The sequence below is a fragment of the Mobula hypostoma genome, chromosome 6 (genome assembly GCF_963921235.1).
Source record: "Mobula hypostoma chromosome 6, sMobHyp1.1, whole genome shotgun sequence".
NCBI lineage: Eukaryota > Metazoa > Chordata > Chondrichthyes > Myliobatiformes > Myliobatidae > Mobula > Mobula hypostoma.
In genome coordinates, this window is record NC_086102.1 from 28,799,477 (window position 1) to 28,821,949 (window position 22,473).

General features: G+C 42.0%; 1 protein-coding gene across 1 annotated transcript; it reads right to left on the minus strand.

The window, feature by feature from the left end:
* Positions 1–254: 254 nt before the first annotated feature.
* mis18a (MIS18 kinetochore protein A) lies at positions 255–7,716 on the minus strand. Its single transcript, XM_063049817.1, has 5 exons — positions 7,510–7,716; positions 5,963–6,026; positions 4,186–4,308; positions 2,713–2,812; positions 255–750 (listed from the first exon to the last, which is right to left on the minus strand). Exons 1-5 carry the CDS (start codon positions 7,694–7,696, stop codon positions 670–672), a joined length of 555 nt encoding a protein of 184 aa, XP_062905887.1. The 5' UTR covers positions 7,697–7,716; the 3' UTR covers positions 255–669.
* Between the last annotated feature and the right edge of the window lie 14,757 nt (positions 7,717–22,473).

Consider the following 22,473-nt stretch of genomic DNA (forward strand, 5'->3'; position numbering starts at 1 on the left):
TTAGCTGTTTAACATGAAATTGAATACATGTACTTTGCCTTTCCAAACCCAGGTTAAAAGTCTGTAAATCAATATTTTGCTTGAAATGTAGAAATCTGACAGTCTTATTTATCGCAAACAACAGGAATTCTGCAGATTTATCAGCAGCTTTATTGCTAAGGAGTAATTGTGTCTTAATATTGCATGTTTTACCAAATAATAATTGACAAATAAAGTAAAGAATAACCAGTATACATCAAAATTATAGTAATAGCTTTATTTTCTACAGTAACAAAATTAACAAAAAGGAACCTACACTTAACACAATCTGATAAAGATAATAATATCAAGATGAAATGGTTACAAAATATCTTAGCTTAAACTTTAATTAAACAATCATACAAACATTTAAAGGTAGACTATAATACAAATTTACTTGTTGATTAATGATGCTTTCTCAGAAGAGAATAATAAATTTAGCAGCTGGTACAATACTACATAATCATTTCCAATATTTGACACACTTGTTAAGGCTAGTGACTGCATCAAGCCAACAACCCGCAACACAACAAAAAGAAGAAATCTGCTAAAATATGCTATATAATGAATTGACATCAAGTTTAGACACCTGCTGACATCTCCAAAATGTGGTGTCTTCATCTGAATAAGTTACAATATAACATATTAAAATCATTCTGCACCCTGTAATGATCGCAACTTCTCTTCAACAGCTGCCAGCCTTGTAATCATCAGATTCAGCACGGTCTGGGACTGTTCAAAAGAAATGCCATAAGGTATATTTGTAAATGCTAACTAACACTAAATGTTTTGACAAATATGAAAAAGGCAAAAAGCAGTATTTCTCTGTAAATGACAATGCAATAACTAAATTTAAAAAAACATAGCACATGATATCTGTTCCCTTTCTAAAGGCAAGAGATTCTATGAGTGAAACATGAAATATCACTGGAAGAAATCCTTTTCTCAGTTATAATTTCTCTGTGTTACAAATACTTGCCTCTAACTCTCAGAATAAAAATGGAAATTTGAGTCTTAGGGTGAAAATTTCAAAACTGTTTTTCAATTATCTGCTTAAATTTAAAATATTTAACTGTAGATTTGCTTTCTTCAAATATCTCATTCTTATTCAATTTAGCCTATTTACACTGTCTTCAAAAATTTTGAGCTAATTTACAAAACATTGTGCATCATGTCAAATCAAAAGAAACATTCCAAAACCTGTCAACAATTTACTAAAAATTAAAAACCAAAATTATAAGCTGAAAAAGTATTTATCCCCTATGTAATTGCTACAATAACTTTCCTCAGGTACAATATACTGTATTAACTTATCAACTCAACTAATGAGATGTAGAAAGTTGGAGTATCACCTCATTTCAATGAATTCATAAGAATATATACCCCCCCCCCCGCAAGGTTGAACAATATGAAAGATTTTCAACAGACCAAACCAAAATGAAGGTAAAAGAGCATTCAAGACAAGTCAGGGAAATGATAATAGAAATCTGGGGAAGGGTACAAGACAATCTCAAAGGCATTGAACATACCTTCGAGCTCAGTGCAGGCCTTTGTGGAAAAAGTAGAAAAAATATGAAACCACAGCCACACTGCCTATGTCAGGCTGCCCCGCTAAACTTAATTGTCAGAGAAGACTGGCACTTGTAAGGGAACTACTGTGACACCAACAGTCATTCTGAGTAAGCTGCAGAAGTCAGTGGCTGCAATTAGAAATGAAATTTATAGTTCTATATCTCCAAAACCTTGCACAAAAAGGGTACTTATGGCAAGGAAGCAGCCCTGGCTAAAAAAAACATACCCTTGCCTGTCAAGACTTTGCAAAGCATCATTTAGAAGATGCTGTAAAGAAGGTCTTGCTGTCAGATGAGACTAAAGTGGAACCTTTTAGACTCAAAACCAAGTGCTACATGTGGCACCAGTCTAATACTGTGCATCTGCCAGGTAACATCATCCTAAAGTATTGTACAGGTAGCATCATGCAATGGGGATGCTTTTCAGCAGCAGGGACTGGAAATCTAGTTATGATTAATGGGACAATGAATGCTGCTAAATGCAGAGAGATCCCGGATTTAAAAAAAGCTAGCCTCTGTCTGAAAGCTTAAACTGGGGAGGAAGTTAGTCTTTCAGCAGGATGACAACCCAAAACACGCTGCCAGAACAACCATGGGGTGGCTTCAAATGAAGAAAATTGATGTCCTTGAGTGAGACCAGAGTCCTGATCTTAACCCAATTGAAAATCTCTGGCAAGACCTCAAGCTGCTGTCCACCACCACTCCCCAACTAACCTGATACAGCTTGAGCAATTTTGTAAAGGAAGAATGGGCAAATCTTGCTCCATCATGTTATACTTATCCAAAAAGACTACTGGCTGTAATAACCGCCAAAGGTGGTTCAAGTAAGTTCTGAGCAAAGAGGAATGACTACTTTTGAGCTGCTGACAGTGCCGTTTTTTTATTTTTAGTTTTTCATGCTTCATAATTTTCATATTTTGGGGGTCTACTGTAAAAAAGGAAGCATTTGTTTCATAAATAAAAAATCTCAGTTAAATTAATCAAAATCCCTGGCTGTAATACTCATTTATGTGAACAAAGGGATGGGGATTGAATACTTCTTCAAAGCACAGTAAATGTTCCAGACAACAAAGGAAAACTACAAAAACAACTATTAATCTGAAGATGTACCACACAACATTACCTTTGCTAGTTCTCCAAGAACTTCAGCTTGTGTTTCTAGAACTACTGGCTTTTTACTGTCATCTGCAAGTTCTGCATTTATTGTGGAGCCAAGGACATAGCTATAAAAGCAAAGCAAATATTTGCTTACAATTTTGCAAAATAATTGATGAATTAAGTAATCAAGAAGAATACATAATATTTATATAGATATCACTTTCTTAGTCTATGTACAGCCTCAGAGTCAAGGTTGTGGCTAATTCTCAACTTTCCTCTGGCGCAGCCCAGTGAACTCAACGCTCTCATTTCAATGGTCATCTTTCAATTCATTCACACAGGTACACTGTCCAACACAAAAAGCTGCAGATCAAACAGGAGGAACAAATATATTTCAAATTCACCTGATTAAAGGCCATTTGGGTTACCCACTACTGGAGTTTCAGCTGGGGCTAACAGTTTAAGACAATTTTAACATAGGATCTTGACGTCAACAAGATCTCTTTGTTATATTCATAGTGATAACTACTGGAACAAGCTTGATAGTCTCAATTGTTAGCCTACAACACAGGACAACAGGCTTGCAGAGTTTATGCTTGATCATGATCCTTTGCTGAGAAAATTCCTTAATGCAAAACATGTAACAAATATTATTGGTCTAGTAGAATGATTTAAAAGCATGATCATTAATAAAATACCTGCAATTAAGCTTTATGGACTTGGATAAGCTGTGTGTGTTTGCACAAATACTGTATTAGATTCCATGTTTGGCAAACAGAAACCCTACCCAATCCGATTTCTCAACAGCTCTCGAGATGAACAAGCAGGGTTATAAAGCTGTGTTCCTGACACTCAGCTAACCCATAAAACTTTGTTTGCATCTAATTTTTTAAATGATTATAATTTTACAAATTCATTTCATTCAACAATATAGTTGAGTTTTATTTTTCTCAAAAAAATTTAAAAATTTCACAACAGCTCACAGTTAAAACATTTGCAAAATTTAACAGCTAGTGAAATTTCATTCATAAATAACTGATAGAATAATTTGCAATTACCTATAAACTGCCAAACAGGTAAATGTACTAAATTCTGTGAAGTTTGACAAAGCTAATTTCACTGTTCTGGCAATTAAAATTTTAAAGCAAAAAAAAACGTACTTTGCATATATCTAAATCCCCAGACCACCTGGTTCAAGACACTTCTATTCAATCATTCATCATTCCATCATTCAATTCTTGAACCAACCTGTACAACCTAATTACTACCTCATTATAGCAACACCATAACCATGTTGCACTACAATGGACTTTGGTTTTTCCTTTATTCTAATTGAGTTCTTCCTGGTACAATGTTTTAAAACAATTATAACTCTTTTTGTGAATGTTGTCTTTAATACCATGTACCAATGATGCTACTACAAGTAGGCTTTTTAAAAATTTAACTTATGCATATATCGACTTTGACTTAACAGTAGATTGGAGAATTACACACTTACCTTTCAATATAGGCCACTGCCAAGCAATATATATTCCTCTTGAAGTCAAGGTGGGCTGGAGTGCTTAGGTACATTCTGCCCAGTGAAAGAGAGCAGCCAGTACAGGAAAGCAAAACGTAAATGCTGGGGGAATAAAAAAAAGTCAAACATAGTTACTGCAGAAACAAAGTAGAGAAAATTTACAGCTGGTGATGGACTCCTTCCTATACCTAGTGGGGTACTGTCAATGTATTATCTGTAGTCCCCACATTCAACCACCACAAGCTCATGGGAAATACAAGTATTAACAAAGAACATTACAGTACCCTACAGGCCCCTTGGGCCCATGATGCTGTGCCAAACTTTTAAAATACTCTAAGATCAACCAAACTCTTCTTTCGTACATGTCCTCTATTTTTCTTTCATCCATCTGCCCATCTAAGAGTCTCTTAAATGCCCCTAATGTATCTACCTCTACATGACCCCTGGCAGCACGTTCCACATACTTTGAGTGAAGAAAAACTACCTTTAACATCAACCCCCCTACTTTCCTCAAATCATCTTAAAATCATCCACCCTTTTACAAATTAGCCATTTCTGTCCTGGAAAATGTCATTATCTATCCACTCTATCTATGCCTCTTATCCTATACACTTCCATCAAGTCACCTTCCATCTTCCTTCGCTCCAAAGTGAAAAGCCTACGTTTGCTCAAGGCACCTTCATAAGACATGCCCTCTAGTCCAGGCACCATTCTGGTTAATCTCCTCTTCACTCTCTAAAGCTTCCACATCCTTTCTATAATGAGGCAACTGGAATTGAACACAATATTGAACCTGCATTCTGCATATACTATAAACCTCACTCAGAAGTCAAAGACCCTTTGCAGATTATAGCACTGAACACTTAGCCTGAGAACTTTTCACTGTGTCCCCAGGTCTCTCTATTCTAACTAGCTGGAATAGTCTTTTGAATAATGCAAAGCAATAATTATTGTAATGCATATCATTGTGGACTTAAGGCATGCTAGGAGCCACACTCACGTCCCCACCTACATCAAAGGAGCTGTAGTGCAGCGTGTATCAAGCTTCAAATTCCTTGGTGTCCACATTTCCAAGGATCTCACCTGGTCCCTGAACTCCTCCATCCTGATCAAAAAGGCGCAATAGTGCCTTTATTTCCTGCGGAGCACCAAGAAAGCTCACCTCTGTCCCAGGATACTGACGGACTTTTACCGCTGTACCATTGAGAGCATACTCACCAACTGCATCTCAGTGTGGTATGGCAATTGTCCTGTATCGGACCGCAAAGCACTCCAGCGTGTGGTGAAAACTGCCCAGCGGATTATCGACACCCAATTGCCCACCATTGAGAACTACCATAAACGCTGCCTGGGCAGGGCGAAAAGTATTATCAGGGATACATTTCACCCTAACCATGGACTTTTTACTCTCCTCCCATCCGGTAGGTGCTACAGGAGCTTCCGCTCCTGCACCAGCAGACACAGGAAGGGCTTCTTTCCTGAGGCTGTGACCCTGCTGAACCTCACATCACAGCACTAAGCAGTATTGCACCCATATTGCCTCAGTACTTTTATATTTGTGTGCTGTAGCACTTAGTTTTTATTTGCAGTTATTTTGTAAATAACACTATTCTTTGCACTTCTAGTTAGATGTGCTAACTGCATTTCATTGGCTTTGTATCTGTACTCGGCACAAAGACAATAAAGTTGAATCGAATCTAATCTAATATTTCTACATATAGCCTTTGAAAAAAATTCAAACAGTTTAAAAACTTACCAACCAGATTCATCAGCTCTGTCTATTTTCTGATCTTTATCTACAAGGATATTATTTGTGACACCTATGTGAAGACAAGTCATGAGTTTAGAATCTCACCTTTCAGGAATAACATTCATAAGGTATAGCAAAAGGCATATAAGGCCATCTTCTGGAAAAATCTTGTTCTTCAAATGTTAGAGGTCAGAATAAGTAGATTGATTACAAAAATGTCTGCGAGATGTCACTTCTACAGCCATGTAGACCATTACCATAATAAAATGTGCACCTCATTTCTACCTTTGGAGATGCTAAAGACCAGAAGGAATTGGTTTAAGCAAAGGGGAAGGTTTAGAGGAAATTTGAAAAGACACACATACACAAATGGCACATGGAACTTGTTTGGGGTAGGCAGAGACTCTAACAACACTTAAATATTTCGATAAGCAATTGGGGCAAAATGGCAAAGAAAACTACAGACCAAGTTCTTGGAAATGGTACAAGTACGAGAGTTATTCAGGCAGCCAACCAGTTGTCTGCTTCAGCTAATTCCATTTGCCTGCAATTGGCTCACATCAATCTAAACCTTTCCTATCCATTTACCTGTCAAACTTCTTATAAATGTTGTAGTTGTACCTGCCTCTTCCCCCTTCCACTCAGCTCATTCCACATACTCACCACCCTTTTGTGTGGGGGAAAAACCCTTGCTCTTTCCCCTCTCACCTAAACTTTGCACACTCGTTTTAGACTCTCCTACTCCGGGAAAAACACTGTGACCTTATCCATGCCGCTCAAGATGTTACATCAGCTGAGGCCACCCCTCAGGCTCCTTTATTCCAGAGGGGAAAAAATGTTCCAGCCTATCCAGTCTCTTCTTATAACCCAAGAGCTCCAGCCCCAGTAACATCGTCATGAATCACTTCTGTGGACTTTCCAGATTAATGACATCCTTTGCATAGCTGGGGATTCAGATTATTATTATTATTAATTATCACATGTACCAAACAACAGTGAAAAACTTCTGTTTGCATACCACCCAAGATGATCAGATTGGTACATAAAGGTAACTAAAAAAATAACAAAATGCAAAATAGAATGTAGCAGCTACTACACACAATACTCCAAGTGAGGTTTCACCACTGTTTTATAAAACAATAATGTGACATTCTAATCCTTGTAGTCTGTGCCAACTTGATGGCCAGAATGGATACGGTGGGCCGAAGAGCTTGCATATCCGTGAAGTAACCTGGGGTCACCGGGTGTTTCGTGTCTTTCAACATCAGACACTCTCCCCCAACAGACTCAGCAAAGGTTGATCAGGCCCCGGCTTGTGTCCACGGGCCACATCTCCTGATGCAGCCTCTGTGACCGTCCTGATGGCTTTTTTCTTTGCAGCCCCTTGTAGAACGAGTAGTCAGCAAACCCTCTACACCCCACCTCCATAAGCTCACATCGTGACATCCACCCCTGTCTCTGTCCTCCCAAGGAACTGTCAGCTCCACCTTGACCACCTACTTCGAGGTTTCTGACAGAAAGAACATGTCAAAAGGTAATTATTTAGCACCTACTCTTCAGATAGATCATGTTCTCCTTCGGGTTTGCTCCAGCCCATGCCAGCGAATCTCCGACGGGCAGCCGACACTGGGAGCACAGAAAAACCACGGGCAGATCCGAGTCGCCGCTAACGAAAGTGCCCGAGTCCCTAGTCGTCTCGTCCTCGTCATCTGTAACCAGATCTACGGTCACTCCCGCCATCTTTCAAACCGCTGACCCCCTTCGAGCATGCGCACAAACGAAGGAGTCGGCCGCACCGCGCAAGCGCCGTTCGTAACTGGCCGAGCGTGCGCGCACTTGCGATGTTGCGCGTTCTCGGACCAAAGGTGCGCGGTAATGGGGACAAGAGAGGAAGGAAACAGACAATAGCCATAACACACTCAGTGAAAGACCGCACCAGTATGCAAAAGACAACAAACTGTGCAAATACAAAAAGAAAGAAAGAATAATATTAAATAAATAAATAAGCAATAAATATAGAGAAAATGAGATAAAGATTCCTTGAAAGTGAGTCTCCATTGGTTATGGGAACATTTCAGTGATAGGGCAAGTGAAGTTGAGTGAAGTTAACACTTTGGTTCGAGGGCCTGATGGTTGAGGGGTGGTAACTGTTCCTGAACCTGGTGGTGTAAGTCCTGAGGCTCCGTACCTTCTTCCTAATGGAGAGCATGACCTGGGCAGTGGGTGCAAAAGACGATTGACAGCTTGTCCTACTGGTAGCGGAATCCAAAGTTCAGGGCACAAGCTGGACAAACATTTGACAGATACATGACATGCCAGAAAATGAATCCTGGAGTGGCAGAGAAGATACCTTGATTAAGTGCTCCTGCCCACCTGGTCCATTTTTACACCTGCAAGTGGACTACATTCCTTTACCAAAGCGTCAAGGATACTCAGATGTACAGATAATAGCGGACAAGCTTTCAAGATGGGTGGAAGCTATTCCAGCAAGGGAAGCCACTGCCATTCACACAGCAAAAACTCTGATCAAGGACTATATTCCTCAATGGGGATTGCCGTGTCACATTGACTCTAACCAAGGAATACGTTTCACTGGGAGTGTTTGTCAGGAATTATGTTGACTGATGGACATTGAATGGTCTTTTCATTGTTCACATAACCCAGAGTCATCAGGACAATTCAAACAAATGAACGTAACCATCTAACAACGATTGATAAAGTATTAAGAAGAGGGCATACCATGGCCTTTGGCTCTTCCTGTGGGGTAGCATCAGAGCAAACCCAAATAAGAAAAGTAAACTGAGGTGGTAACAGCGCACTGCCTGGAACCCTCTTTCTTAGAGAGGCTGATAAACACATTATAGCAGACAGATGTTAGCCATTGTGCGAAATTAACCAAAGCTGTCCAGTTTGCTTCACAAGGAGGACACACTCTGATTTCCTGTGAGTGCGTCCTGATTAATGTTTACTATCAAAAACAAGAGAAAATCTGCAGACACTGGAAATCCAAACAACACACACAAAATGCTTCAGGTCCCTTCGGGTCTAGGCCTGAAAGTTCACAGTTTACTCTTTTCTATAGATGCTGCTTGGCCTGCTGAGCTCCTCCAGCATTTTGTGTGTGTTGCTCAGGTTTATTATCACCACCAGCATGTGTTGTGAAATGTGTTAACTTAGCAGCAGCAGTACAATGCAATATGTAATAATAGAGAAAGAAAAAAATAAGTAAATCAATTACAGTAAGTATATGCTGTATATGTATATTAAATAGATTAAAAATAGTGCAAAAACACAAGTGACATATATTAAAAATAAGTGAGGTAGTATTCATGGGTTCAATGTCCATCTAGGAATCGTATGGCAGAGGGAAAACAACTGTTCCTGAATCATTGAATGTGTGCCTTCAGGCTTCTGTACCCACTTCCTGACAGTGACAATGAGAAGAGGACATGTCCTGGGTGATGAGGGTCCTGAATAATGGATGTCACCTTTCTGAGGCACCACTCCTTGAAGATGTGTTGGATACTATGGAGACTAGTACCCAAGATAGAGTGCCTAATTTTACAACTTTCTGTAGCTTCTTTCAGTCCTGTGCAGAAGCCCCCCACATACCAAACAGTGATGTTGCTTGTCAGAATGCTCTCCATGGTACAGTTTTCAAGTGTTTTAGGTGACAAACCAAATCTCTTCTAATGAAATATAGCCGCTGTCTTGCCCTCTTTATAGCTGCATCAATATATTGGGACCAGGTTAGATACTTGGAGATCTTGAGACCCAGAAACTTGAAACTGCTCACTCTCTCCACTTCTGATCCCTCTATGAGGACTGGTTTGTATTCCCTTGTCTTACCCTTCCTGAAGTCCACAATCAACTCTTTTGTCTTACTGACGTTAAGTGCAAGGTAGTTGCTGTGACACCACTCCACTATCTGGTATATCTCACTCCTGTACACACTCTCATCTCCATCTGAGATTCTACTAACAATGATTGTATCATCAGCAAATTTATAGATGGTGTTTGAGCTATGCCTAGCCACACAGTAAAGGGTATAGAGAGAGTAGAGCAGTGGGCTAAGCACACAGCCCTGCAGTGTGCCAGTGTTGATCATCAGCAAGGAGGAGATATTATCACCAATCCAGAGAGATTGTGGTCTTCTGGTTAGGAAGTCGAGGATCCAATTGCAGAAGGAGGTACAGAGGCCCAAGTTCTGTAGCTTATCGATCAGGACTGTGGGAATGATGGTGTTAAATGCTGAGCTATTGTCAATGAACAGCATCCAGACATGTGTTTGTATTGTCCACATGATCTATGGTCTTGTGAGAGCCATTGAAATTGTATCTGCTGTAGACCTATTGTGGCGATAGGCAAATTGCAGTGGGTCCAAGTCCTTGCTGAGGCTGGTGTTCATTCTAGCCATGACCAGCCTCTCAAAGCATTTCATCACCATAGATATGAGTGCTATTGGGTGATAGTCATTAAGCCAGCTCACACTACTCTTTTTAGGCATTGGTATAATTGTTGCTTTTTTGAAGCAGGTGGGAACTTCTGACTGTATCAGTGAGAGGTTGAAAATGTCCTTGAACACTCATGCCAGTTGTTTGGCACAAGATTTCAGAGCCTTATTAGGGGCCTGCCATCTTGCAAGGGTTCACCCTTCTTAAAGGCAACCTAGCATCAGCCTCCAAGACAGAGATTACTGGGTCACCAGTGCAGCAGGGATCTTCATAGCTATAGATATATTCCCCCTTTCAAAGCAGGCATTGAAGGCATCTGTTAGTGAAGCATTCATGTCATTGGGTTTTGTTTTGTAGGAATAATGTCCTTCAAACCTAGCCAGAGTTAACATGCATCTGATGTCATCTCCAACCTCACTCAGAATTATTTCTTCACTCTTGAAATAACCCTCCACATACCTGGTCTTCATGTACAGACCTGGGTTGCCAGACTTAAGTGCCACAGATATAGGCCTCAGCAGATGACGAACTTCCTGATTCATCCATGGCTTTTGGTTAGGAAATGTACAGGAAGATGAATCCCTGAATACAGTCTAGTCCAGCGATTCAAAGCAGTCCTGTAAACGCTCCTGTGCTTCCCTTGTCCATACCATGTTGGTCCTCACTACTGGTGCTGCAATCTTCAGCTTCTGCCTATACTCAGGGAATAGAAGTACAGCCAGGTGATCAGACTTTCCAAAGTGTGGGTGTGGAATAGCATGACAGGCATTCTTGATGGTGAAGAATTAAGAAACTGCATAAGGAACCATTGGGAGCTGGATGGGAAGGTCTTTATCTGGTGCTGTCATTAATCAACTCGACGATGAAAGTAGAAGGCAAAAGTAAGCAGATACATGCCAGCTACTGAAAGCAAGCTAAAGTGGTATCCAACAAGGGCAACAAATGCTAGTAACCTCTGACGCAGTAAGTAATGCTGCTAGGCTACAGTGAGCAAATCACTAACCAGCCAGAAGACTTCAAGGAAGTCTACAACTACTAGACATTATGAAGTTTATTCTAAACTTTTTAGAAAGTTGTTGTTATATTTTTCCCAATTTTGCCTATGTATTATGAGGACTAATATTCATTAAAATATGTCTTATCATAATTTACATCTTTTTTACTTGTTTAAAGGCGATCAGAATATTTCAAATTCGCATAACTGTGCCTACTACTCTGCCTAACTGTGACATAATCTTATGAATACCTTGAAGAATATCTACCTTTTGATATTTCATAACTTAAGTAGTGTTTTGATTATTTCATACATAACGTAGATATAACAAGTTTTTTTGCCTCTGAATTTTCTGATCTAATGTAATGATTTTAAACATGTGATTTACAATCGGGGGGGGGGTGTTTGGATCCAATTGTTTAAATCTTAGATTAGACTGTTCAATTGTTAATAACTTTGCATTTTAACAATTAATTATCTGCCTGTATTTTAAGTAGTTATTATACACATATAACAATTTAATATGCCTCTAATTTCAATACAAAGTATAATTCTAGAAAGGTCTGCAAGTTTCTTAGTTTTGTATTATTTGAGTAAGTGTTTTCTTGTTGGTTAACTTGGTACTGTGGTATTTGAGTAGTATCTTTCTAATTGGTTAATTCTTATTTACAAATTGGAATGGAATTTTCTACGGGTATAAAATAGCTAAACACAAAGCAGCACCATCTTAATCTTCGTAACATCTTTAATCATAGCTTTCTCTTCATTAGTAGACCTTATCACTGTCTGTTGAACTTTCCTCTGCTCTATCAACTCTTAATAAAACAATCATGAAACACCAAGTTTTGTGCCTCTTGCCTGACTTCTAAACGAACCTTGGATCAAAAGCATCAGATCCTACACTGTCTTTACCCAATGCAGACATCTAGACTATACAATTTGCAAGTGGTCGTATAGGAAAATTTTCTGAACGACATTTAGGGAAGGATAAGGAATATAACATGCATGTAGCTCAGATTAGAAAGGATACATTTGGTTTGTAAACCTAGAACATATTAAGATAATTACAGTGAATTTGAAGTTACCCAGTTGTGGTATGAATTTCATGACAGAGTCAGCTTGGAGCACTGAAAAACTATTATTCAAGTTCTGATCCATATCCAGGAGAAAGGGTGGATGAGTCAGAAGCCGGCTTGAGTGTTAGCATATCTGAGGACACAAAAATGTAATTATTTCTAAGGAAGCCAGAACCAAGGGGAGGTGGAGAACTGATAGTGAAGCAGCACAGAATGATCCAAGAGGGGAGCATAAGAAGGTGAGGGTCAACAGGAAACCATAGATAATTTATTCTTAATTTTATGATGCACTTAAAACTTCTGAGATACTGTACTTTCACTATGTATTTGAAACCTGTTTTCAAGTAACTATACACTAGTTATGAGCCAAAATTTCAACGTATTTCTGACATGTTTTGAATCTTTCTGGGAAACAGATTTATTACAGTCCCACAAGGGGAGGACTGTTTTGCTGACATTTCTCATGAGAACATAATCCATCCAAAGAGGGCCTTATTGGGTTGTTTACAGCTGCAGATTTAATTTAGTGCAGATCTATTGTAGTAACATTGATTTTTTTAATGATTCACAGCCCGAATACCTTTCATAATTCCAGTTTTCAAAACTACATCCTAAAATATCAGTCATGTTATTTATCACTGACTTGTGTATTGCAAAATCTGTTTTTTGCAATAGCAATACATGATAAAGACTTAAAATTACTATCAATTACAAAAGAAATAGTGCAAAGAGTGGATGACAAGGCGGTATTCATAGCTTCATGGATCATTCAGAATAAGATTGATTCCAGTATTTTAAAAGTAGTAACAATTTGCGTATGACAAACACAAATTTGACTTCATGATTTTCTAAGGTACAAATTTGTTAACGTGTTGTCTATGAGCCACATTGGAAACTTGTAACCAAAACTTCCAGTTTTCAAAGGACTGAAAAGATGCATGCAACTAACTTGAATATTATTAACCTTCCATCTTCAGTTTTGCCTTTGCTTGCCATTACTAAAGGAAACACACAAGAAATCTGTGAATCACGGTCTCAAGAATTGTTTTCTGCTTATCTGGTCCAGAGCACAGTGAAATGGATTTTATTTTAGCTGCGCCATTTCAACTAAATACCTTTAAAATTAAAAGAAGTTATGCCAGTGTATGCCCTTGATGAATAACAGGTTATGATAACAGTTGATTTTTCTCATTGTCATAGAAAAGTACAGCACAGAAACAGGCCCTTTGGCCCATCTAGTCCACACTAAACCATTTAAGCTGCCTACTCCAATTGACCTGCACCTGGACCATAGCCCTGCATACCCCGACATCCATGTACATATCAAAAATTCTCTTAAATGTTGAAATCAATCTTACATGCTCCACTTCCTCTGGCAGCTCATTCCACACTCTCATGGCCCTCTGAGTGAAGATGTTTCCCCTCATATTCCTCTTAAACTTTTCACCTTTCACCCTTTCCCTATAACCTCTAGATGCAGCCCCACCCAATCTCAGTGGAAAAAGCCTCTTTGCATTTACTCTATCTATACCCTTCATAATTTTTTATATCTCTATCAAATCTCTCATCAGTCTTCTACGGTCCAAGGAATAAAGTCTTAACCTATTCAGTCTTTCCTTATAACACAGGTGCTCCAGTAACAGCAACATCCTTGTAAGTTTTTCTGAACTCTTTCAATCTTATTTAGATCTCTTCTGCAGGGCAGTGACCAAAAACTGTATACAACACTCCAATTTAGGCCTCCCCAATGTCTTTTACAACTTAAACATAACATCCCATGTCTTGTACCCAATACTTTGATTTACAAAGGCCAATGTGCCAAAAGCTTTCTTTATGATCCTATCTACTTGCGACACCACTTTCAATGAATTATGGGCTGTATTTCCAGATCCCTTTGCTCTATCACACTCCTCAGTGCCCTATCGTTCACTATGTAAGACCTAGTGTGGTTGGTCCAACTGAAACACAACAGCTCGCACTTAACTGCATGAAATTCCATCTGCCATTTTTCAGCCCATTTTTCCAGCTGGTCCAAAACCCACTCCAAGCTCTGATAGTTTTCCTCGCTGTCCACTTCACTCCCAAACTTGGTGCCATCCGCAAATTTGCTGATCCAGTTAATCATGTGATCACCCAAATCATTGATATAAATGACAAACAACAATGGACCCAGCAGCAATCCCTGCAGCACTCCACTAGCCCCAGGCCTCCAGTCGAGAGGCAACCATCTACTACCACTCTCCGGCTTCTCTCACTAACTGTCCAATTCAATTTACTACTTCATCTTGAATGTCACGTGACTGAACCTCTTGACTAACCTTCCACGTGGGACCTTGTCAAATGCCTTACCAAGGTCCATGTAGGTAAAATCCACTGCCTTGCCTTCATCTACTTTCCTGGTAACTTCCTCAAAAAACTGGACAAGATTAATTAGACACGACCTACCACACACAAAGCTATGCTGACTATCCTGTCAGTCCATGTATATCCAAATACTTACATCTCCAGTCCCTTAAGATAACTTTCCCACTACTGATATTAGGCTTACTGGCCTATAACTTCAAACAAAAACAACAGGAATTCTGCAGATGCTGGAAATTCAAGCAACACACATCAAAGTTGCTAGTGAACGCAGCAGGCCAAGCAGCATCTATAGGAAGAGGCGCAGTCGACGTTTCAGGCCGAGACTCTTCGTCAGGACTAACTGAAGGAAGAGTGAGTAAGGGATTTGAAAGCTGGAGGGGGAGGGGGAGGGGGAGATGCAAAATGATAGGAGAAGACAGGAGGGGGAGGGATAGAGCCGAGAGCTGGACAGGTGATAGGCAAAAGGGGATACGAGAGGATCATGGGACAGGAGGTCCGGGAAGAAAGACTGGGGGGGGGGGGTGACCCAGAGGATGGGCAAGAAGTATATTCAGAGGGACAGAGGGAGAAAAAGGAGAGTGAGAGAAAGAATGTGTGCATAAAAATGAGTAACAGCTGGGGTACGAGGGGGAGGTGGGGCCTAGCGGAAGTTAGAGAAGTCAATGTTCATGCCATCAGGTTGGAGGCTACTCAGACGGAATATAAGGTGTTGTTCCTCCAACCTGAGTGTGGCTTCATCTTTACAGTAGAGGAGGCCGTGGATAGACATGTCAGAATGGGAATGGGATGTGGAATTAAAATGTGTGGCCACTGGGAGATCCTGCTTTCTCTGACGGACAGAGCGTAGATGTTCAGCAAAGCGGTCTCCCAGTCTGCGTCGGGTCTCACCAATATATAAAAGGCCACATTGGGAGCACCGGACGCAGTATATCACCCCAGTCGACTCACAGGTGAAGTGATGCCTCACCTGGAAGGACTGTTTGGGGCCCTGAATGGTGGTAAGGGAGGAAGTGTAAGGGCATGTGTAGCACTTGTTCCGCTTACACGGATAAGTGCCAGGAGGGAGATCAGTGGGGAGGGATGGGGGGGATGAATGGACAAGGGAGTTGTGTAGGGAGCGATCCCTGCGGAATGCAGAGAGAGGGGGGGAGGAAAGATGTGCTTAGTGGTGGGATCCCGTTGGAGGTGGCGGAAGTTACGGAGAATAATATGTTGGACCCGGAGGCTGGTGGGGTGGTAGGTGAGAACCAGGGGAACCCTATTCCTAGTGGGGTGGTGGGAGGATGGAGTGAGAGCAGATGTACGTGAAATGGGGGAGATGCGTTTAAGAGCAGAGTTGATAGTGGAGGAAGGGAAGCCCCTTTCTTTAAAAAATGAAGACATCTCCCTCGTCCTAGAATGAAAAGCCTCATCCTGAGAGCAGATGCAGCGGAGACGGAGGAATTGCGAGAAGGGGATGGCGTTTTTGCAAGAGACAGGGTGAGAAGAGGAATAGTCCAGATAGCTGTGAGAGTCAGTAGGCTTATAGTAGACATCAGTGGATAAGCTGTCTCCAGAGACAGAGACAGAAAGATCTAGAAAGGGGAGGGAGGTGTCGGAAATGGACCAGGTAAACTTGAGGGCAGGGTGAAAGTTGGAGGCAAAGTTAATAAAGTCAACGAGTTCTGCATGCGTGCAGGAAGCAGCGCCAATGCAGTCGTCGATGTAGCGAAGGAAAAGTGGGGGACAGATACCAGAATAGGCACGGAACATAGATTGTTCCACAAACCCAACAAAAAGGCAGGCATAGCTAGGACCCATACGGGTGCCCATAGCTACACCTTTAGTTTGGAGGAAATGGGAGGAGCAAAAGGAGAAATTATTAAGAGTAAGGACTAATTCCGCTAGACGGAGCAGAGTGGTGGTAGAGGGGAACTGATTAGGTCTGGAATCCAAAAAGAAGCGTAGAGCTTTGAGACCTTCCTGATGGGGGATGGAAGTATATAAGGACTGGACATCCATGGTGAAAATAAAGCGGTGGGGGCCAGGGAACTTAAAATCATCGAAAAGTTTAAGAGCGTGAGAAGTGTCACGAACATAGGTCGGAAGGGATTGAACAAGGGGTGATAAAACAGTGTCGAGGTATGCAGAAACGAGTTCGGTGGGGCAGGAGCAAGCTGAGACAATAGGTCGGCCAGGACAGGCAGGTTTGTGGATCTTGGGTAGGAGGTAGAAACGGGAAGTGCGGGGTGTGGGAACTATAAGGTTGGTAGCAGTGGATGGGAGATCCCCTGAGTGGATAAAGTTGTTGATAGTGTGGGAGACAATGGCCTGGTGCTCCTTAGTGGGGTCACGATCGAGGGGTAAATAAGAGGAGGTATCCGCGAGTTGTCGCTGTGCCTCGGCAAGGTAGAGGTCAGTAGGCCAGACTACAACAGCACCCCCCTTATCAGCGGGTTTAATAATAAGGTTAGGATTAGTGCGGAGGGAGTGGAGAGCAGAGCGTTCCGAAGGAGTGAGGTTGGAATGGGGACAAGGTGCGGTGAAGTCGAGACGGTTGATGTCCCGTCGGCAGTTGGCAATAAAGAGATCCAGAGCAGGCAGAAGACCAGAGCGGGGTGTCCATGAAGAAGAGGAGGGTTGAAGACGGGAGAAGGGGTCATCGGTGAGTGTGGAAGAGTCCTTGCCGAAGAAGTAGGCTCGGAGACGGAGACGGCGGAAGAAGAGTTCCGCATCGTGGCGAACACGGAACTCGCTGAGGTGTGGGCGAAGGGAGACAAACGTGAGGCCCTTACTGAGAACAGAGCGTTCTGCCTCCGACAGTTGAAGGTCGGAGGGGATGGTAAAGACCCGGCACGGATGAGAGCTGGGATCAGAGGGGGGAGGGGGGAGGGTTGGGGTGAGAGGAAGATGGAGACTCTGAGGGCCCAGGAGTTGACGGTGGGATCTGAGGAAGACGGAGCTGCGGAGTGGTGGTGGGGGAAGGGGAGACGGGAGTCACAACAGCAGCACATAAAGACCCGGCCTGGAGTTCAAGGCTGGAGTCGCAGTTGGTGGTTGCGTAATCATTTCGAATGTCTCCATGGTCGTTGCTGGAGTCCGGGTTTTGAATATGCCCTGAGGTGTTGGAGCCGCCGAGATCAATGGCAGGCGCCGCAATTGAAAGTTCATGCCTGCTACCGTCGGGGCCGGCAGGCTCTGGAGTCCATAGATGTAGGATCTTACGATCTTTGCCTAACATGACAAAGTCAAAAAAACGGCGATTGCAGGCGTGGATCCGACGGAGGATGAAATACCGGGTAGGACCATTACAGACGGCGAAGGAAGTGTCCCGAAGGTGTGGAAGGGTCTGGGATAGGGACACCAAGTACCTCCTCATGGCGGAGAGCGTCGCCTTCAGAGCTCGACGGGAGAAGCGGCGAGAGGCAGAGTCAATAAAATGTGAGTACCTGGGATCCTCAGAAGGTCCAAATTGAGAGGCTTGGAAACGAATCCTAAAGCCAACTGGAGTAAGTTGGCGACGGAGGCCTATAACTTCTTTATTTTAAAGCCATTCTTAAGCAATGGAATAACGTTAGCTATCCTCCAATCCTCTGGTATGTCACCTGTCACTAAGGATGATTTAAATATCTCTGCTAGGGCCCTTGCAACTTCTGCACTTGCCTCCCACAGGGTCCAAGGGAACACCTTGTCAGGCCCTGGGAATTTATCTACCCTAACTTGCCTCAAGGCAGCAAACATCTCCTCCTCTGAAATCTGTATAGGGTCCATGACCTTGCTGCTGTTTTGCCTCACTTCTGTAGACTTTTTTTTTTGGCGTGTACCTGCGTGCGTGCGAGTCTGTGTGTGTACGTCTGCATGTGCATGCGTGCGTCCGTGATGATGTCTTTTTTTCATGGCTTTTTACAAGGTGCGGAACGAGAGAGAGAGAGACTGTGTGGTGCACCACTCCCCACACAGACACTTAAGGAGTATTTTTCCCTTTATTTTACGAGGTAGAGTTGCGATCTCGACACAAACCTGGACGGATGGAAAGCGTACTTCGGAGCGGACCCGAATGGTTTCGAACCCAGGAACCTCCACTCCTGGGTCCGGCACCAATACTTCTATAGAGTCTGTGTCCATCTCCTGAGTAAATAGAGATACAAAAAATCTATTTAAGATTTTCCCCGACACACACAAAATGCTGGAGGAACTCCACAGGGCAGGCAACATCTATGGAAAAAAGTTCAGTCGATACTTCGGGCCGAAACCTTTGGCAGAACCCTTCGGCCTGAAATGTCAACTGTATTTTTTTCCATAGACACTGCTTGGCCTGCTGAATTCCTCCGGCATTTTTTGTGTGTTGCTTGGATTTTCAGCATCTGCAGATTTTCTCTTGTTTGTGATAAGATCTTTCCCTTCTCTTTTGGCTCCTGCATAGATTACCATTCTGATCTTCCAGAGGACCTATTTTGTCCCTTGTAGTCCCTTTGCCCTTAACATATCTGTGGAATATCTTAGGAATCTCCTTCACCTTGTCTGCTATGGCAACATCATGCCTTCTTTACCCCTCCTGATTGTTTTCTTAAGTGGTCTCTTGAATTTCTCCATAAGCATCTCATTTGTTCCTACCTGCCTGTACCTCCAATGTGCCTCCTTTTTTACTTAACTAAGGCCTCAATATCTCTTGAAAACCAAGGTTTCCTACGCTTGTTATCTTTACGTTTTATTCTGAAAGGTACATACAAGCTTTATACTCTCAAAATTTCACTTTTGAAGGCCTCCTACCTACCAAGTACACCTTTGCCAGAAAGCAGCCTGTCCCAGTCCACACTTGCCAGATCCATTCTGAAACCATCAAAATTGGCCTTTCTCCCATTTAGAATCTCAACCCATGGACAGACCTATCTTTTCCCATATTTACTTTGAAACTAATGACATTATAATCACTAGATACAAAGTGTTCCCCTATACAAACTTCTTTCATCTGCCCTGTCTCATTCCCTAGTAGCAGATCAAATATTGTACACTCTCATGGGGATTTCTTTGTACTGATTAAAGAAACTTCCCTGAACGCATTTGACAAACTCTGTCCCATCTAGTTCTTTTACAGTATGAGAGTTCCGGTCAATATCTGCAAAGTTAAAATGACCTACTGTAACAATTTTATGTTTATTGCAACACTCTCTACAAACTTGTTCCTCTAAATCCCTCTTACTGTTGGGTGGTCTGTAATATAGCCCCATTAATGTGGTCATACCTTTCTGATTTTTCAGTTCCACCCATAAAGCCTCACTAGATGAGCTCTCCAGTTTGTGCTGACTGAGCACTGCAGTGACATTTTCCCTGACTAGTAACACCACCCCCCTTTTAATCCCTCCCACTCTGTTACATCTAAAACAACAGAACCCCAGGATAGTGAGCTGCTCGTCCTGCCCTTCCTGCAAATAAATCTCACTGAGGGCGACAATACCGTAATTCCATGTGTTGATCCATGACCTGAGCTCATCTGCCTTTCAACTCCTCCTTGCATTGAAATATGCTCAGCTTAGAACATTAGTTGCACCATGCTCAACCTCTTGATTCCTGAATTTGTCTGAGGTCTTAACAACATTATTCTCCACAACCTCTCCACTATCTGGCACTCTGGTTCTCATCCCCCTGTAACTATAGTTTAAACCCCTGTGCAGCACTAGCAAACCTTCCAGCCTGGATATTAGTCCTCCTCCAGTTCAGACTCCCTGCCTTCCCACATCCTGCAAGAGGAGCATTCAACTATCCTGCCTGGCACTCCTACTGTTCTAACTGTGCAAATATAAAGAAGGAAAACAATAAATAAACTGGGGAAAGAAAACTGCCTTCAGGTTTTTTTTGCCTTCTCTCACTCAAGCTTCCCCTTGAAAATCTGAAGTGTCAAATAACCACTCTAACACTGTTCACTCCAACAATGGCCCCTCCACTTGCCCCTGCCTTATTTCAATTTGTTCTTGCCAACCAATCCCAATCGCTGACTAGCCGCTGCTCAGAACACCAAACTGTTGTGAATCAATGCCTTATGTACTCAATTGGCAAACCCGAGTAAGTTACATCTTCTCACCCTTTCATTTGGCAAACCTGTGTGAGTTACATCTTCTCACCCTTTCGATTGCTGATTCTCAGGCTAGTTTCCAATATTTCTTCATTCACCCATTGACAATTCCCAGATGCCTCATCCACCCAGTCCTTATCAATTCTTCATTTTCAGAAGTCACACCAATATAGTGCAGAGATCATGGAGTATATTTATGGACACTGTAATTTGCAGCAGAGAAATTTCCACCTCCTACTGCTTACCACTAAATCTAATTCCTCTGTTGTACATACTAAATTTACCCTTAAATGTATCTATATTATTCTACATTCCAGGCAGTCTCTGGGAAGCAATGGAAACCAACAAAGCTGCTATCTTACTAATTTTAAGATCGAGGAGGTGTCCACCAGGAATTAGAGACTTGTCAGACCACAGCTCCAGCAGTTCGCTCAGTACCACAGCCCTGATGATGATAATTTCCACAAGTTTTATTCTTCCCTAATTTATAGTTTATTAGAAACAATGTTAGTGAACTTGTGGCACAGATCAGTACCAAGGCCATTACAGAAACCTGGTTGCAAGGTGGAAATGACTGGGAATTAAATATCCAAGGCTATCAGGTAATAGGGAAAGATAGGCACGAAGGCAAAAGAGGTGGCGTGGCATTCTTAATTAAGGATGAGATCAGGGCGATTGTGAAGGATGATATAAGATCTATGAAGCAGAATGTTGAGTCCATCTGGGTAGAGATTAAGAATAATAAAGGAAAAAAATCACTGGTGGGAGTTGTCTACAGGCCACCTAATAAAAATATTGCAGTGGCAAAGGCGATTAACCAAGAAATAACTGAGACTTGTAAGAATGGAATGGCAGTCATCAAAGGGGATTTTAACTTCCACATAGATTGGATGAATTAGGTTGGTCAAGGAAGTCTTGAGGAGGACTTCATAGAATGCATCCGTGATGGCTTTTTTGAGCAGTATGTTAATGAACCTACAAGGGAAAATGCTATCTAGTCCTGTGCAATGAGAGTCAGTAGTGAGTGGGGTGCTGCAGGGATCAGTGCTGGGCCAGCAGCTGTTTACCATTTACATTGATGATTTGGAAGAGGGGACTGAGTGTAGCGTAGCAAAATTTGCTGATGACACTAAACTGAGTGGAAAAGCAAATTGTACAGAGGATGTGGAGAGTCTGCAGAGGGATATAGATACGTTATGTGAGTGGGCCAAGGTCTGGCAGATGGAATACAACATTGGTAAATTGAAGATCATCCACTTTGGAAGGAATAATAGAGGAGCGGATTATTATTTAAATGGTGAAAGATTGCAGCATGCTGTTGTGCAGAGGGACTTGGGAGTGCTAATGCATGAATCGCAAAAAGTTGGCTTGCAGGTGCAACAGGTTATTAAGGCAAACGGAATGTTGGCCTTCATTGCTAGAGGGATTGAATTCAAGAGCAGAGAGGTCGTGCTGCAACTATACAGGGTACTGGTGAAGCCGCACCTGGAGTACTGAGGGCAGTTCTGGTCTCCATACTTGAGGAAGGATATACTGGCTTTGGAAGCAGTGCAGAGGAGGTTCACCAGGTTGATTCCAGA

Coding starts and splice junctions, on each gene's coding strand:
- mis18a (XM_063049817.1), bottom strand. CDS start 7,696: ATGGCGGGAGTGACCGTAGATCTGGTTACAGATGACGAGGACGAGACG. Junction 2,813..4,185: donor GCAGTGGCCTATATTGAAAG/GTAAGTGTGTAA, acceptor TTGCTTTTATAG/CTATGTCCTTGGCTCCACAA. Junction 751..2,712: donor TTCTTGGAGAACTAGCAAAG/GTAATGTTGTGT, acceptor TCTTTTGAACAG/TCCCAGACCGTGCTGAATCT.